This window comes from Morus notabilis, unplaced genomic scaffold (genome assembly GCF_000414095.1).
Source record: "Morus notabilis unplaced genomic scaffold, ASM41409v2 Scaffold1119, whole genome shotgun sequence".
In the NCBI taxonomy this organism is placed as follows: domain Eukaryota; kingdom Viridiplantae; phylum Streptophyta; class Magnoliopsida; order Rosales; family Moraceae; genus Morus; species Morus notabilis.
The window spans coordinates 92471-105736 of record NW_010365946.1 but is presented as its reverse complement, the minus strand read 5'-3'; the positions used below and the strand labels follow the sequence as shown (position 1 = coordinate 105736).

The window sequence follows — 13266 nt, the reverse complement described above, 5'->3', positions numbered from 1 at the left end:
ATTTGTGCGAGAGAAAACATCATAGTAAAATGATTTGAATTGTGGTTAAATCTATAAAAAGAAGGAGATCTTAGCTTGTAGACGTACTCTTTACTAATGCTGAAATTCAATTTCTAAATCTATTTCAAGAAGTATAGCTCAAGTGTTTTATTTGACAAATGATACCATTTTCTATATATCATAACTGACTGAACAAAAAGTGAGAAATTAGGCGGGTGGGGGCAATATTTGAGTTCAGAGCTCCCACTTTGAGCATGAATGGTGATTAATGGGAGTCACTATCCTGTTATAAGATGGGCAAATCATGCAATGCTAAGAGATTCTGGTAGATGTCAATTACGTTGCATTGTCACTTATCAACTTTGAAGTAACAATTTTATATCAATTTGAAATTTTTATGGTTGGAACCTAAAGGATGATAGTACACCCCTTAATCGTACTTTGATGTTTAGTTTTGAAAGAGCTCATGGCCATCCCATATTGTACCTCTCTGTCCATACCTTTTATACGGGACCATAAAATTTAATCTTGAGGAGTTCACAATAGTAGTTTGAGCTATATATGTCGCATTAAATTTCTGTACTAGGAGTAACAGTACCTGTGTTATATATATATATATATATATGTGTGTGTGTGTATATATACACGCGCGTGTGTATAGCCTTCTCTTACCTCAATTAATAGAACTATCACATTAATGTTCCAATTGAATAGAAGTAGTACTAGTGGGATTTATGAGCGAAAGAAAGAAAAACTCTTGAAGGAAAGATTGACATTTAACTTTTGCTATACCGAAGGTAATAAAAAAGCCAATTTGATTATTCTATCAATGATAAATTTATCTAATAACTTATCAATTTAAGTACTGTAATGTCAATGGTTTGTATACTATGTAGTGCACTACTTGCAGCTATCTACCTAAATTCTTCCTTACTGAATCATCCTTTTTATTTTTCCCCCAAGTATTTCTCTAATAAATTCAAGAAGCTTTTGAGCTTCCAAATGACCTATTCTATTATTGACTTACCGAAGGCTTGCCAGTATATTACTCCTGTTCATGCTGCAGAGAGATAGCTATGACCAATTCAATCTTTAATTTTTTTTTTTTCCTGTCCATACAAACAGCCAAATATGACATAACATTCTAACTACAACCCTATATATATATATGAGCAAATTTCATAGTAGCACCTTATGTTTTAACATAATCATCTTTTAATATCAGCAAAAAATTATTAAAAAACAATTATACTAAAACGCGTGTATCAATATGAAATTTTCTATATATATATGTGTGCGCGTGCATAACCACTTCAATTATTTGAAAATATCATCAGAAAGTGCGACATCCATGAACAGACTCATAGCAGCTAGTGAGTAGTACTACTATGGAGTGGAGTCAGCAGCACATCCAACATGCCCGGACAAAATTAACATATGGTTCTGGGAATTTAAGTACGTAATCTAGCTAAAACAAGGACAAAAACACATTAAAAAACCGAAGTTGGCCCCATCCACAGTGCTGTAATGGAAAGTTGAACAGTGGGGTCATTAGGAAATGATGAAAAATTGAACATTACTTGAGAATAAGAATTTTTGAGTGACTGAAAAAAGTTGGATATGGACCCCACTTTGCAGGGCACACTCTCACATTCTTTCTGCATTTAACTGTTATCTTACAGCCCCTAGTGTTTGACTTCACAGTCCTCACCTTAATTCCCACTTTTTATATTTTTGCTCTTTCAGCTTATAGTTATTTATTTATTTTATTTTATTTTCTTCTCCCTTAGTTTCATTTTTCACATGATAACACTTTCTGCTTAAGTGGAGAACAGCATTATTAGGGTTTGAAGGTGAGTGAAATGAGCATGTGAGACCTCCCTCTTAAGTCAAGATTTAGACTCATTAAATAAATCTCTATAATATCAGTAGTTCCAAGTGCCATTATAAGGGGAGTGATGAACACGCGCCAATCTTGCACCAATTTTGGTTTCTATTCAATTGGGATTTGGTGTTTTGGGGATAAGAAAAGAAAGGCACTTTTTCTGAGGGTAAGTACCGATAGTAGCAATAGTTGCCCATATACATTTCTCATATTGGTTGAAACACAGATACTGAAATCAGCTTCTAAATTAGTATGATCTATATGGTGATCCATTTATGGTTCTAAATGCTTTGTTATTCAATATCATCATATTTTTGATGAATTTTTTTTTATGCCATTTGTTGTAGTATTTGGGAGAAGGAAAAGCAGGGAAACAAATCCCTTCTTTTACCCAGTTTCCTTTTCCCTTCACCTCAGTAAATGTGTTAACCAAGACATGATTGATTTTTTATTATATTTTATTCTATCATTTTGAGATAAACATGTTAAGATGATTTTGGAAAAGCTAAAATATAGAAGGAAGAAAAACAATGAATTTTTTTTTTTTTTAATTTTTTTTTTTTTTTTTTTTTTTTTTTTGGGGGTTGATAATGAACTTCTCCTAGCTAGGTACGGTGTCAGTTGATTATAAGATGGAGCAAATTTTTGTCTTTATAATGAAAGTATAAAACAGAATAAATATAAAAATAACATATGGATGAAGCTTTTTGTGATTTAGAAAGTTAAACAAGACAATTAAGAGGGATCCATGTGATCAATGAACTGTTACGTGCAATAATCACAAATTTGAAAGACGTTGGTAAAGTTTTTGTGACTTAGTGAAATTTTATTAGCTAAGATAACTAGGTGCATTACTACAGAAAAGGGCCCATTAGTATCATTACATGCCATGTTCTATCATTTGGTGTTTGTTAAAAGAGAGAGATGCTTTAAGCTTAAGATAGATTGAGGGCTAACACCACCCACCACTTATTGTGAGAGTATGTGAAAGAGTGAGAGAATTGACAGCAAAGGATTTAGACCTTCTAAAGCATGGGGATAATAAAAAGGTAGAGAGGGTATTGGGAAATTGCCCAAATTAAGCCTTAATATAACCTAATTGACATTAGAAAGAGTTTTATTTCATAAAGATCATAAAAGAATCATCTTTCCTTATGTTAGTAATTTTAGTTGGATCATGCATGAGTAAGAATTTTGTATATCGTTCGGCTTGCTCAGATAAGGGTCACAATTAAAATTAAAGAATGCTATATAATTTTAGCACTTTTAAAAAAATAATAAAAAAAAACTTAAGATATAAAAAAATGAAGGTTATAAAGTGGGATTCCGAATGTAACGAATTTTTTTGGTCTTTATTTTCTAAAGGGTATTAGGGTACTGAAGATTACTCTTGAGGAAAAAAATACATGATAGTCTTTTTGTACCTTTCCTTTTGTAAGAATTGAAGCTATTTTCTCTTCATCCCTCAACACACTGAGTTTGATAAAAGAGATGAAGAAAATTGTCGATTGATGCTTTTCATATAAACTTCTTTCAAGCTCTTTTTAGTGACAGAAATGCATAATGCTTCTTCAAATTGACCACAGTTTTCAGAAGTCCTTGTCATCTTTGCAGAAATTTGTTGGAACGAGGATAAAGTTGCCAAATTAAATGAATCATACATTAATATCACGAGTAACTTTGTTCCTTAAGGTGGAGGCGGACACGAAATAGCCATGAAAAACTCATTTTTTCCCTTTTTTTTTTGGGTTAAGGTAGACAATCTCCACCAAATTTACAAACCAATTGATCTTTGGAGTTTAAGTTGATCAATGGACTTTGGACATATATTTAATTGAGACAGGAATTAATTTTTAATTTTCTTAAAAAGAAGAAATTACATCTGTATATACCAATATTTGTGGATAACTTGCACTCAAAAATAAAATTAATGCCACTAATTTCATATTTATTTATTTAAGAATTTGGTATTGCAGTGCCATATACTTTCCCGCAACTTGAAGCAAAAGACTTCATACCATGAAAAGCGACAAGAAATTCAACATATATTAAGGAAAACTCAAAAACTAACATCATTTCGTTTTAGAAGATGGAAGTTCACTTTATATTATGTGCTTGTTGGACATTTGTCCAAACCTTAGTCTACATCTTAATCATAATTTTCGTTTTCTCCCTTTTCCCCTCCCCTTTGCAAAGGTTTCAAAGGTTATAATTACTATTGTTGGTCATTTTTGGTGACAATGGAGGACAACCCATACACCCGTGGGTGTCCTATGAATCATCACCTTTGCCCTTTTTGGTCCTTTATTTCAACTACTCTTGGCTAAGCTTGTAATATTTTTGATGTTATACAAACAGTAATGTAATATTGTATTATGCTAGTTAAAACGTTCATATTCCTTGTATCAGAATTATCATTGCACGATGAAATACAAGTTGTTTTCGAGTCTGGAGAAAGATCAGAATTTAAGATAATGTCATTCACAAATCACCAACGACTATAGGAAACCACTAGAGAGATAGAAATATCACCCCAAAAAAAAAAAAAAAATTATTGAAGAGAAGGAAACTAACAACTCAATATGTATTAAATTTAATCATTTTAAATTACAATCTCAAGTATTTATAAAAATCTAAAACTAATAAGATGAAGATAAACGTATCTTAAATTCAAAATTAAGTACTAAAATTAAAAGATGTTTATACAACTCAAATTTCTAATATTCTAATCTTGTACCATCACTGGTCTCTATAATTCCCTCATTTTCACATGTAAAACAAATATATAAAGTTATGGAAGAAAATATCCTGATTATTGACTTTTTCTTGTGCGAATCGTTCCCTTCTTTCTCCATCTGTTGGTTTTCAGTAGCTGGAAAGAAATCGGTTACAATAGTAAGAGCTTTTATATGTATAGTTAAATGAAAGTCATGACTAAAGCCTTTGAATCTCATATCCGAGTTAACACTTTTTCAATATCCACGAATTATATGTTAAAAGAAAATCAAAACTCCCTTGAAGATTAGAATCTCCAAGCAAGAATAACCAACAATCTTTCTAAGATCAGAATCTAGTTCCCAGCATACTAAAAGCCCGTTCGTTTGGTATATGGATTCAAACTAAAGTTCTTGATTATAACTTTTGAAATTTAAATTTTTGATGAGAGAAAAATGCTGCAATAGAACTAAAATCATGGGTTTGCACTGGAGCAGAACCCATATACCAAACATCACCTAAATGATTTTGAAAGTAATTTTTGTCAGGTATAGTTCTCTGTAACTCTGTCAGCCTTCTGCAAAGATCAATAACGCAATCGTTGCATTGCCTGTCCCTCATTCCAAATACTTTAATATTGCAAACATTCAAATATTTGTCTGGAGAGTTGTGAATGTCTCCCTCTTGTTTTACTGCATGGAGATGCAACTAGACAAACAGGTATTCAACAGTATACGAAAAAAGAGACATCATATCACCTTGATTGATAACTGGAGGCAGAGTATAGATCAGTCAGAGTGGTCGCGGAAGCGGATAATTTTGTTGATGAAAGGTCTCTCATGGCGATATCTGTTGAGGAAATAGAAAATTCAATAAAAATATCGGCATAACCAGAACAGAATGTATTGCGACACGTTTAGTATGAAGGGGTGTAGAAAGATACATGACAAATGCCGACATGCAGAAGCAAGCTAACCCAACTGAAAAGTGAACAGCAAAAGTCGGCCAGAAGTTTTGCCTGTCCAGAAATATTCTCTCGGATATGGAAGTAGTTATGCCAGAAAACAATAGAACAGTCCATCCGGATGGCATACATTTGTAGAAAGAAAATGCTCGAGAATCCTGTCAGCAGGGAAAAAGGGGAAAAAGAAGCATAAGTTGGCATCAATAGCAAAACTAGCAAGATTCAACTAATCAATGTTATTCAATGGTGTACCCGGAAAAATCGCTTAATGAATAGACCGGAGTACAAAATCCTCAGAATCATATCTTCAGAAAGTCAAGAAACCACAGACCAATAATAGAGTTCTAACATCAGGAGAAAGATAAAACAAAATGCCAGTGACCTATAAGTTTCCAGGGAAAGGGGAAAAAAATTTATGATGCCATAATGCCATTCAGATAGGACAAGCACCCCATATGGTATAAACTAAAATGTTCAAGTTAATGAAAGAAGCTAATTTCATAAAGTGGAAGAAGGGAAAAAAGCTTCAAGGATACTTAATGAATTTGCCACAATCAAGCCAACTGCACCAGCTGACCGTATTAGCGTGATGTTCATTACTAAATATATAAGCGAGAATACAAATAGTGAATCATTTGAGCGTTTGATTTGGTTCTCATCTGCAACTGCATGAAGAAATGCTTCAGAAGTCCCTGATGCAAAACGATAACAATATAATCTCAGTTTTGGAACAATATTGTTAAGACACATCACGAGACCCTTGATTGCCTAAAAGTAATATCATGACTAACCGTTCATAGCCAAAACAATGATATATAGGCAATAATACTGAAGGGCTTTAGATGCCTCTCCATCACTCCATTTCTGACCGTACAACAATCTGATGAGAGAATAAGAATAACCGGGGCCAAATGCCATAAATACAAGACCTACAACAGAAACACCAAAAGATTAAAAGTACAATCTCAATTATCCTGGGAAGAATAAGTATCACTTTGCGACTTCATTCGGAATCCGAGTTGTCCCAGGTCCAGCTCGAGGTCAGCAAGTATAATGACTACCATTGCAATAATAACTCAACAATTGGAGAGCTGAAAAAATGAGAGTATTATATATTAAAAGAACAGAAAAAAGTCAGAATTCATACCTATTAACAAAACCAGCTTCAGGGCCTCAGTAAGACAAGTTCCTAACTTCCTCTTCTTATCTAGGTGGTTTTCTGCCATAACAAAGAAAAGGGAAAAAAAACAGGTTAAGGTTTGAAAGAATGAGACCTCTGTTGTAATAGGACCATGACCGAACAACAAAGATGTAATGAAGTGCAAGACAAAAAGGCAAAGTTGATAAAACTTAACAGAGGAGAGGAATAAACCTGACGCACACCTTGCAAATGCAGCAAAGGAACTTTCTTCAAAAGGAAGAAACACCATCCTCACCACTAAGCTCCCTGAAATTTGTGAAACAGGAGAGTACTAATTGCAAACTCACTGATAAAATGACAGCAGATCAAAATGGATTATATCCATTTCATGAAAATATAAATTATGATAGATAAGTATACCATATGTACTATTACTTTCGAAAGGTGTGTGGATGGAGTACTTACCTAATTTTTCTACTAGTCCATATACGGCTTGGTTGTAAGGTGTATCAAACCATACTAGAACCATCTTTTCTCCTTCTTGAAGGATCAACTTTCGAAATGATTGAAGAGTAAATAAAAAACACATATTTGACAACTGCCCATCAAAATCCTTCTTACTTACTAGTCTGCAAGAGTAACTTGTCATTTATTGCGGAACTTAGATAACAAAAGTAAAAAGAGGAAACCACTCATCACATGCCAATATGGGCTATGTGCGGAGAAACTCATTACTAATGGTATTGCCACCTAATCTTATCATACAATGCAAGTAACAGCAACGTAGTCCCTAAGCAACCATGAAAAAGTTTAAACTTGTTTACAGAGAAACAAGAAAGGTACATGTATCAAGCCTGCACTCATGCTTTGTCTAGGCTGTATTAGGTCAGATGGAACTTCATCCAAAAGAATCGGCAGGGATTGTGTGTGTGTAAGTGTGTACAATGGTTCACAACTCAACAAAATTATATACCTCAAAGGGAAAAGGGTAGAACTTCCAAATGGGCGTAAAAGAAGAAAGTAGCCCCAATAGCCTAAGAACAAGCACGCTCCATAAGTGGTCTGCGACAACGCAAATATAATCCCCTTGTCCTGCAACCATATAATTGATATTGAGAATCTGAATAACAGTCACATCCAACACATCCAGCTTATCAAAACTCGTGACAAGAAAATATAAACCAAAATAACAAACAATTGATTATTAAGAATTGCAAAGAATAGCGCCAAAATCAATGAACATAACAGAGTAGCCAAGCAATTCCAAAGAAGGGAAACAATCAATACGATACTGTTTGAGATCATTTGGTATCAAGATTGATAGTAGAATCTTACACAAATCCTTACCATATTCATCTGCTTGATGATGAAAATATACATAGTCACACAACGCAGTAGAGTAGCTACTGTTTCAACCACTAGCCGCAGTCTAAGTAGAAGCAAATTCTGAGAAAGGATATATAAAGGTTCTGCCAATAGCTCCAAAATGCATGCACATCCTGCCACACGTACCATGGAGAAGTTGTCACTACATAAATACAACTAAAATATTGATACTAAAAAGTAGTCTTAAGCTAGATAATTCATAGAGAGAAAGCACAATAGCCAACAACATCAATATGGTATTGTGAAAGTACAAAATGTGATTTAGCAGATTACCGTTAATCAAGATAGCTTGCCCATATGGATTAGAATAACATAAGTCTTGCCACCAAAAGACAAAAAAACATCCTGCAATTGTAAGTAGCAATCCTAGTGGTAAAGTTAACCATGCTACTTTCATTAGCTTTGCTACGTTTTCTTCCATTGAAATGCCTTCACTGCAGCATAATTTGTAAGAGCTCAAGAGTCAAATTCACACATATAATACTCAAAGTTCCCCAGTGCAAATGAACTAAAGGTATTCTAACTAGTTGAAGGTATATCTCCTCATACGTTTCCAGAAATTGAAATTTTAAACAAGTGAACATTTTGCCAGTAAGGTTAGCCAGATTTTTCTCGAAACTCATAAAACTTTGAATGAAGCAACATTATAAGAGTGATACAATAGAAACCAAATACAGCAGTTTGAAACCTGCAGTTCCAATATATGAGACGGATTAGGGAACTAGAACACTGGAAACTACTTCCCCATCAAAGCTCACGGATACTGCAAATGACTAGAGACTTATTGAAGCAAGTCCAAGCAATGAAGCATATAGTATACAACTTAAACATATGGGAAAATAGCAAGTAAATCACCATTTTATGTCTGCACGCAAGCATGCTCGCCGGAATCCCTCCCGACTGAGAAACAAGACACAGGTGACAAAAAGATGAAATTGCACCGCATAAAGCTGCATCACAGAAAGGAAATGCAAAAGAACATTTTAGTTAAGATAAAAAAGATCAAGAGATGATAATTAAATGTTCAGACATAGTTACCGCATAATCCTCTTGAGTAAGGTGCCTCACTATCCATGAGTTGAATACAAATGGAATTCCCCTTGACAAGACCTGCGTAGCTGACATTTGACAAAAATTACCCAAATTATTGTTAATTTGGGTAACAAAAATTCATAAAGAGGGACACAAATCGAAATTGAAAAAAGCCATTAACAAAAATTCAAAAAGAAGGACACAAAATTACCCAAATTATTTCATTCAGGTCACTATAGTCAACAGTAGGGCTGATTTAATTAATTCTTTTTTCTTTTTAATTCAATTTTCGCTTCAAACCCAAAAAGTTGGAAATAAATTAAGAAAAAACCTATTCCATTATCTTGTTATTGTTGATTTTAATGCATAACTCAAGCTCAAAACTTATCCGGCTATTGTAGTTTGATTTGCAATATTCTATAATATGGTTGGTTTCATCAAATATTGTTCAATTTTCGCTTCGAACCAAAAAGTTGCGGCCCCGAGCCCAAAATTCTTCAACAATTCCGTTTTGCGCCGATGTTCTCACTCGGCAGTTAGGAATGCTAAACTTTTATTAGGAAAACTTTCTTTTTCTATCCTACGATTTCTTGGCAACCAAACGAATGAAATAGTGGAGAGAGAGAGAGAAACTGACCCAATAAATACTTAAAAGTGTGAGAAAGACTGGTGGCTTCTCTTTCTCTGCCAGATTGCGACGGCGAAGACGAAGCCTTTGACATTTGGAGCTGATCTTAGTTTTAGCAATCTTGATTCTCTAGCAAATTCTACTGACAATCGGCGCCATGGAAACAGAGAAAACCCAGAAAAGATTGGTGATTTCGGTTTGTTTTAACGATCTGTGATAAGAATAATTGATATATTTAAATTTAAATATTATGGGTCCGTTTAGTTCGCTGATTCGAGTTTTTAATTCGAGTTAAGATGTGATGTTATGTGAGAGCTTTTTATTGTAGTAAAAAAATTAGATGTGACTGTTTCTGAGAGCTTTTTACTGTAACAAAACTCGAATTCTAAACTCGAATCGGCGAAGTGAACGGGGCCTATATTATTTGATTTAGCTTATTATTAGTTAAATATTAGATTAGAATGGATTAGTATTTATATTAGATTAGATTAGATTAGATAAGTATTTATTTATTTTATTACTTATTATTTTAGTTTTTCCTAGGGCTGTTCATAAACCCGAACAACCCGCAAACCCAACCCACCCCGCCCTAACCCAAGCTGAAAAAAACAATCCGCAGCATTATTTTTAAATTTTCGGCGTATTATACCTCTAACCCGAAGTGTTTGGGGCGGATTGCGGGTTGGGCCCATAACAACCCACAATCCTCAACCCAACCCGCACAACATACCCCCAAGCTTTCGGCCCAAGCCGAACTGCCCAAGTCTACCTTAGGCTCGCTAACATTAGGGTTCACAATCTCATTCTCGGTCCCCCCTCCCGTGAACCCTCTCTTCTTGCCTCTTCATTTTCAGTTTTCCCTCTTCTTCTTCTCCCGTGAACCCCCTCATAACTCTCTCCTCATTGCTCAGTTCTCTCGGCCGCCGTCTTGCCCACTTTCTCCGGTGCTCTCTCGCCGGACTGATAAGGATGATTGTTATTTCTATTTAATGATGAAGTTTGAATATTATATTGAACTTTAAGTCTTTGATTTTTTGAATGTTGAAACCGACCACCCAATCCACCCCGCACCGCCCCAACTCAACCCGAACATCGTTGGGTTGTGAAATTTTTCTAACATCGTTGGGGCCAAATATGTGCAACCCACACCCTTTGGGGCGGGGAAAAAAAAGTCCTACCCCGCACCAACCCAACCCATGAACAGCCCTAGTTTTTCCTAGATACTAGAGATTAGAGTAGTATTCCTCTATTTCTTCTTTGCAAAAATAACATGATTTTCCTATAACAACAATTATAAAATAAAAAATAAAAAAAATCGCTAAAAAAAAACATAAAAGAAAATTCCTAAAACGACATCTTATTCTAAAGATCACATACCAAAACGACACATCAGGAAAAGACTACTGAGTAAACGACGTCATACCAAAAAAGGACATTGTTAGTAGAACATCATCTCCAGAAGAGTATAAATGCTTATGTCAGCATCCTGAAAGTTGAAACGACAACATATATTGTAGACGACATAAAAAACCAAAAATGGGGAAACAACATCCATCTTCACGAACTAGCAAAACGGCAGTAAACTCATTTAAAAACAAATGACATCATCTTCAATAAACAACAAAATATTTAAAATTTAAAAGGCTTTAAATGTTTTTAACACAAAAATTTATTCTAAAAAAAATATAACTCATATAGTCATTATTAGTATGCCGTGACCGGATAATATAATGGTGCTCCCAGCGGCGGAGCTGCCTTGGGCCCAGGGGGCAGCTGCCCCTAGGCCCAAGGGCTCCTCTTAGAATTTGACCCAATCTTAACATTTTCGACATTTTCCCTTTTATTTGACCTCCCTCAAGTTTTCTAATAATCATCTTTGCACATTTTTTTAAAACAAATTTCAATTATAGCTTTCATTTTGACTCTTCAATGTAGTATTATTCAAACTTAATATCTCAAATAAACCAAAAAATAACTATACTACGACAAACGTTCATAAGAATCTAAGCTTTAAACATTAAATATAACTATATTACAAGTTTAATTTAAACAAAATTACAAATAGATAAATTAAGGTAAAAATATTATTTTCTTATAATTTTTGTTAAAAATTTTGGATTAGTTCACGCCCCTCTAAAAAAATTTCCTCCGCCACTGGGTGCTCCTCATATTCTTTGCTTTATCAAATTAATTTGATATAATCTTTTAATATCATTAAAATATAGAATAAAAACATAAAAAAATCCTAAAATGTTTAAAGGTTTTAAATATTTAACACTTAAAAGTTGAATTTTTAATCAATAAACTGATTACGAAATTGGAAGAAGTCAAGGACTCAACGATTATGTCCTGGACTCGACGACATTTTTGTCATATAATAGGATAATTAAGGATGAATTTCAAATTCTTCCATAATTATGTACTTTAATTTAAGGTGCCACTTTAATTTTAATTATGGTTTATTGTTCTAATAAAATGATGATGTAACACAATTTAGTGCATGTTTGGTTGGTGGATTGAGAGATTCAAATCATGTGATTAAGGTTGAATTTGTGTTTGGAAGTCCAAAATGGGTTAGAATCAGAATGGGTGATTGAGATCATTTGGGCTCCTGATTGAGATCATTTTGGAATCAGGCCCCCCCTCCTGATTTTACCGTTTGAAACCCAAGTGCACAGTAAAAACACTGTGCGGAGTAATGCATCCCGCCCACCTTTCTGAAATCACATTTCTTCTTCTCCCGTGCCTAGGTAGAGAATCTGCAGGCCTTTCCTCTCGCGTGCTCAGCCTTTTTTTGGGAACTCTCTTCCTCTTCTCCCACTTTACTCTTCTCGCCGTCTGCTCTTCTTTACAAGTGCCAAATCGGTCGGCGTTGATGAGAAGTGGCCGGAGTAAAGGGGTTTTTGTCAAGAATGAGAGAAAACTCCACATTCGGTACCAATTTCACCGATTCTACGGAAGTCAGTTAATTTCTCGTCTTCACCGGAGAGAGGACAGAAGGTCTTTGCGGAGTCCGAAAAAACCATCCTCTGCACTTGGAATGCTGCCTGCGTTGTCCTTCATCTCGTCGTCGAACTCGAACTCTGTAACGATATGCTCTCCTGACTTATGCAATTTTTCGTTTTACCGTTCGAATGAGTTTTTGTGATTTTGGTTTTTGGAGACAACCTTAGTGTTTATTTGGTTGTGACTTTGATTTGTGGAGACGGGATAGTGTTTGGTTTGATTGTGACTTTGGTTTCTGGAGATAGTGTTCGACTTGGTTGTGATTTTTGCTTCAATTTTTTGGTAAAGTTTGTTCTTCAATTTGACCTAATTTTTTTGTGCTTGAGTATGTGAAATTTGATAATTTCTGCTTGACTATGTTGGCGGCAAACTGGAATGCTTGAAATGCTTGGTTTCTGCTTGGAATGCTTGAGTATGTGAAATGGTTGTGATAATTTCTGCTTGATTTCTGGAGATAGTGTTAGACTTGGCATATAATATCTTGTGATTGGAATGCTTGAAATGCATTA

General features: G+C 34.6%; 1 protein-coding gene across 1 annotated transcript; it reads right to left on the bottom strand.

Annotated features, from left to right (window-relative positions):
- Positions 1–4584: 4584 nt before the first annotated feature.
- Positions 4585–9939, bottom strand: LOC21390054 (protein RFT1 homolog). The gene is made up of 15 exons (XM_024172742.1): positions 9761–9939; positions 9130–9209; positions 8947–9041; positions 8365–8525; positions 8053–8204; positions 7679–7797; positions 7171–7334; positions 6937–7011; positions 6712–6783; positions 6356–6493; positions 6101–6256; positions 5817–5869; positions 5544–5722; positions 5359–5449; positions 4585–4757 (listed from the first exon to the last, which is right to left on the bottom strand). The coding sequence occupies exons 1-14, from the start codon at positions 9843–9845 to the stop codon at positions 5389–5391; spliced, it is 1590 nt and encodes a 529-aa protein (XP_024028510.1). The 5' UTR covers positions 9846–9939; the 3' UTR covers positions 4585–4757; positions 5359–5388.
- Between the last annotated feature and the right edge of the window lie 3327 nt (positions 9940–13266).

Coding starts and splice junctions, on each gene's coding strand:
- LOC21390054 (XM_024172742.1), bottom strand. CDS start 9,845: ATGTCAAAGGCTTCGTCTTCGCCGTCGCAATCTGGCAGAGAAAGAGAA. Junction 9,042..9,129: donor TTACTCAAGAGGATTATGCG/GTAACTATGTCT, acceptor TCTGTGATGCAG/CTTTATGCGGTGCAATTTCA. Junction 6,257..6,355: donor CATTGTTTTGGCTATGAACG/GTTAGTCATGAT, acceptor GTTTTGCATCAG/GGACTTCTGAAGCATTTCTT.